Source organism: Oratosquilla oratoria, chromosome 17 (assembly GCF_046742065.1).
Source record: "Oratosquilla oratoria isolate Oo_2021 chromosome 17, ASM4674206v1, whole genome shotgun sequence".
NCBI classification, from domain to species: domain Eukaryota; kingdom Metazoa; phylum Arthropoda; class Malacostraca; order Stomatopoda; family Squillidae; genus Oratosquilla; species Oratosquilla oratoria.
This window is the reverse complement of record NC_134793.1, coordinates 2,854,716-2,859,259: the sequence shown is the minus strand read 5'-3', so window position 1 is coordinate 2,859,259 and position 4,544 is coordinate 2,854,716. Positions and strand designations below refer to the sequence as shown.

The 4,544-nt window shown below is 41.9% G+C and overlaps 1 protein-coding gene across 1 annotated transcript; it reads right to left on the bottom strand.

The window, feature by feature from the left end:
* Positions 1-3,641: 3,641 nt before the first annotated feature.
* Positions 3,642-4,238, bottom strand: LOC143034703 (uncharacterized). The gene has a single exon (XM_076201071.1). The coding sequence runs from the start codon at positions 4,236-4,238 to the stop codon at positions 3,642-3,644; it is 597 nt and encodes a 198-aa protein (XP_076057186.1).
* Between the last annotated feature and the right edge of the window lie 306 nt (positions 4,239-4,544).

The following is a 4,544-nucleotide window of genomic DNA, read 5'->3' as shown; positions in this document are numbered from 1 at the left end:
TTGTGATTTTTTCTACCTTGGTCGACCACCACCACTAAAGTTTAACCTTCACGTGCCATGTTTTGTTTTTGTATATCTGTTTCTACTGCCTCAGAAAAATTGTCCATTTTCGCCACGTTTATATCTTTACTTTATATTTCTCTCTATTTTTTCTAAATAATCTTGCATATACTTTTTATAAGAAAGCATTCTATCTTCACCTCCTTTGCATAGCTTCTCTAAATGTTACATCTATCTATGATTCCCTTTCATACCACATTTGTTCTACTAATGTGTTTATCTTGCTCACTTTCATTCTTGTTGACATTATTTTACCTTGTCATACTTTTGAGTGCTCCAGCCATCTTTCTTGCATTTTCCAATCAGTATAATCTTGACCGTCTCTAACATCACTTCTACTCATGAATTATTTGAATGCTCGCATTCTTTTTTTATAAGAAAATCTCTCAAATCTATTTGTCAAGTACCTACTCTCGTTCTTTCATTTGTATTTTTTTTTCAATTGCATTACCTCAAAGTTTCCTTTTTGTGTACTTATCCATTCTTGTATTTTCCCTTTTTCTCGTTCACACACAATCATCCCATAGTGCCTAAACATACGTACACACTTGATTATTTCTTGTACACAAACTCATATATGATGCAGTTCTCAACTGCACACATAACCTCATGTACTATTAATTGTAATTATTCATAATCGTAAACTTCGACCCCTCTCACCCAGTTATTCTACGTAGGCTCGACACTAGCCCTTATATACACAGACACTACCTGCTTGTTGAGTTTATTTGAGTCTCTTGTTTGGCATACACTCCACCGAGACATAGTCTAAACACAGGGAAAGATTAAAAGTTCCCTCGTCTAATTTACGAGTGTATGCTTAAAATCTACGAATCTGTCTGCGAGTCCTATGTTTATTGGTTGTCATTATTGTATGTTGTATATGTCGATGCATATGTAAGATGACCGCTGGCTTCTTGTGACGGGAGTCGAGTTGAAGGCTGTTCGAAACCTGCCACGAGCGAGTTGGACCAAGGGTATGATTCATCATATTTTACGCAACAAAGTCCTCTGTAAGGAGCACCGTCCTAGCCTCCTGATAAGGGAGTTTGTGACGTTATATTGAATCGTATAAAATGTCAAACATCCTGACGTAGTGCTCTCCCAGGAATTTATTGATAGTTTTTCCCATGTTTGCCTTAATCGATCGCGTCTTTTCTGTTTACTTGCGTTCTTCTAATCTCCACTTTGTTTTAAAATGGTGCATATATTTTCCTTTCTTCTTCCCCTTCATAATGTGTTTCTTCTAAATGTCAAACTTTATTTTTTCATTTTCTAGATAATCTTAATTTCTTATTCGCGATTTAAATTCTATTTTTTTTTCTCTAATTCACTACGGTTGCATTATTCTCAGATTTTTTTTAATTAATTAAATTCAGGAGTTTAATAAGAAACTTTCCCAAGACACATATTTTTTTTTTTTTTTTTTTGTAATTCAGCAGCGTAACCAATGTTGCTTTCCAACATGCTGCCCGTATTTACTTTATTTCTTTTTACCCACCTAATTAGCTCGCTTCATTCTCTCTGATGAGAGTAACACTGACAAGGAAAAGTTAATCTACTTGTAAGTACATACATACATACATACATACATACATACATACATACATACATACATACATACATATATAGGTACATACATACATAATACGTACATACGTACGTACATTCATACATACATACATATACATACATACATACATACATACATACATACATACATACATACATACATATATAGGTACATACATACATGAATATATCCATACACATAAACATAAATACATGCATACCAAAGCGTCTTTTCCACTTATATGGGAATGCCAGCAAGATTACACGCATCCTACAGCCATCCCAATTATCCAAAACCCACTCCTCTCTACAACTTCCTCCAATTTACATATAAGAATCAGGTCACTCAGGTAAGTGGTTAGTCCTTACATTAAGATTTTTGAGTTTTTTTATTCTTTTTCATACGTTTGTATGGCTACCCGTTTTCTTTCCTTGAAGCCATTACTCTTTCACCGAAATGATAATGATAGTCCGTCGATTACGACGATGACAGCTTCTTTGTCAACGCCTGTTATGGGTTCGGAGGTGGCTTATGAGACCAATTCTCGAACGGCAGACGCGGGGGCATGGCAGGGAAAATATTCATTGCTTGGAGGCTGTGATGACGTGGCCTTGCGCCTCGCTCTTACCTTCCTGGCGTTTTCCCTGCGTTGCTCCTCAAAAGCGGTCTGGGCCTGCAGGGTGATGGAACGCCACTGAGGTCTGTCCAAAGCTTCAGTTTCAAGCTTTTTTGGTGGAATGTTAGTATGGGTGAGGTGTGTCTTCACGCAGTCTTTAAAGCGCTTGCGTGGTCTGCCTGTGTCTCCCCATGCCAGAGTTGTTTGGGGAGGCGGTGGTCATCCATTCGAATGACATGTCCCACCCATCGGAGCTGACTTTTGAGAATCATGGCCTCGATGCTGGTCATCTCTGCACGGTCGAGCACCTCCAGGTTTGTGACTCGGTTTTGCCATTTGATATTTAAAATGGATCTTAAGCTGCGCATGTGAAAGCGCTCTAGCTGCTTCAGGTGTCGTCTGTACAGGGTCCATGACTCACAGCCATAAAGAAGGCTGGTAAGGACCACAGCCCTGTACACTTTCAGTTTGGTAGAAAGTCTGACGTTTCGCTGGTTCAGGACTCGTGTTCTGAGCCGGCCAAGTGCTTGGCTGGCTTTGCAGATTCTGGCACTGATTTCTTTGTCCAGGCTACCGTCGTTGCTAATAGTGCTGCCGAGATATTTGAACTCCTTCGCATTTTTCAGTTGAGTTCCCTCGATGGAAATGGAGGGAGGCTGGGAGGTAGAGGTGGGTGCTGGTTGGAAAAGCACCTCTGTCTTTCCAAGGCTGATGGTAAGGCCAAAGAGGCGGGCAGCCTCAGCAAACTTATCGACGATTAGCTGTAGGTCAGATTCCTTGTGGGCCATGAGGGCACAGTCATCAGCAAAAAGTGCCTCAAGAATGAGTTTCTCAGTGGTCTTAGTCTTTGCGTTCAGTCGACGAAGATCGAACACAGAACCTTCAAATCTGAATCGCAGATATACCCCAAGGTCCAGGTCCCTGAAAGCATGGTTGAGCACACAGGTGAAGAACAGATTAAAGAGGATCGGGGCCAGGACGCATCCCTGTTTGACGCCATTGCTGATGTTGAAGGGCTCCGACACCTCTCCGCCTGACGTCACTTGCCCAGTCATGTCGTCATAGAATTGTCTAATAAGACTGACGAATTTGCCTGGGCATCCGAGCTTGGACACAATGACCCAGAGGACCTCCCTGTTCACTGTGTCGAATGCCTTGGTGAGGTCAATAAAGACTGTGTACAAGTCCATGTTTTGTTCAATGCATTTCTCTTGCACTTGGCACATGGCAAAGATCATGTCAGCCGTACTGCGGTTTGGTCGAAATCCGCATTGTGCTTCTGGCAGGTTGTCTTCAGAGACATGGATAACGAGACGGTTAACCATGACTCTTGCCAGAATTTTCCCTGCAATGGGGAGAAGAGAGATACCTCTATAATTTCCACAGTCTGTCTTACTGCCCTTGTTCTTGAAGAGAGATGACGATGGTATTTCTGAGTTCTTTGTGTATCTCTTCACCTCCCCAGATGTTGGTAAGGAGGGAGAAGAATGATTCCAAGGCAACGGGTCCAGCTGACTTGAAGATTTCAGCTGGGATCCAATCCATGCCAGGGGCCTTGCCTGAATTGGTCTGGCTAATGGCCCTCATAACTTCTTCGATCGTAGGTGGAAGGTAGAGGCAGTGGACTGTGGGTTTCTGGGTGATGAGGTCGAGTGCATGAGATTCTACTGTTGATGGCGGGTTAAGTAGAGTGGAGGAATGCTCCCTCCATCGCGCGTTGATGCTTCTATTCTCTTTCAGTAGGGTGGAGCCGTCTGCTGTCAAGAGAGGAGCGGTACACGGCTTCATGGGTCCATAGATCTCCTTTATGGCACTGTAGAACATTTTGGAGTTCTGGGTGTCAGCGTATCTTTGGACCTCCTCTGCCTTGTCCTCCCACCACTTTTCCTGCATCTTTCGGAGCGTTGTCTGGGCCTGTCTCTGGAGGTGCTTAAAGCGATCACGCTTGGAAGTGGAGGAAGGGTCGTTCTGCCATTCAATAAAGGCCATCCCAATTATCCAAAACCCACTCCTCTCTACAACTTCCTCCAATTTACATCTAAGAATCAGGTCACTCAGGTAAGTGGTTAGTCCTTACATTAAGATTTTTGAGTTTTTTTATTCTTTTTCATACGTTTGTATGGCTACCCGTTTTCTTTCCTTGAAGCCATTACTCTTTCACCGAAATACCAACACTCTATTTCAACACATTTTATTGGTTTTCCGGGATATACACCATCACACTAAATAAAACTGTGTTTTACAGCAAATATATACATACATCTGTACATACATCGGTACATACATACAGTACAT

Bases quoted from the DNA above. Each gene is read 5' to 3' on its own strand.
- LOC143034703 (XM_076201071.1), bottom strand. From the start codon at position 4,238: ATGGCCTTTATTGAATGGCAGAACGACCCTTCCTCCACTTCCAAGCGT.